The sequence below is a fragment of the Camelina sativa genome, unplaced genomic scaffold, assembly GCF_000633955.1.
Source record: "Camelina sativa cultivar DH55 unplaced genomic scaffold, Cs unpScaffold28759, whole genome shotgun sequence".
NCBI classification, from domain to species: domain Eukaryota; kingdom Viridiplantae; phylum Streptophyta; class Magnoliopsida; order Brassicales; family Brassicaceae; genus Camelina; species Camelina sativa.
In genome coordinates this window covers 1-233 of record NW_010949719.1, presented here as the reverse complement: position 1 = coordinate 233, position 233 = coordinate 1, and the positions used below count along the sequence as shown (strand labels likewise).

The following is a 233-nucleotide window of genomic DNA, read 5'->3' as shown; positions in this document are numbered from 1 at the left end:
GGAGGAGGGTACTTTTATCTAGCAACAATTAGGATTTCCTGGTACGCATTGACAAGTATGAAATATGCAGTTGTGGATTGGACCTTTGCAATATTTAGCACAGTCTTCATTGGTATTGCATGTTATAGGCTTCAATATATCGTTTGTGCTCTCTTGCATCCTCGCGCTCATCACCACACCTATATGTACATATACACACCAAACTCATTATTCACTCATTATTTTCACAACAT

General features: G+C 38.2%; 1 protein-coding gene across 1 annotated transcript; it reads right to left on the bottom strand.

Annotated features, from left to right (window-relative positions):
* Window positions 1-17: 17 nt before the first annotated feature.
* Window positions 18-192, bottom strand: LOC109132150 (defensin-like protein 278; the record flags this gene model as incomplete). The annotated part of the gene is made up of 1 exon (XM_019243244.1): window positions 18-192. A coding segment is annotated over one exon (174 nt), but the record flags the coding sequence as incomplete, so codon positions are not given.
* Between the last annotated feature and the right edge of the window lie 41 nt (window positions 193-233).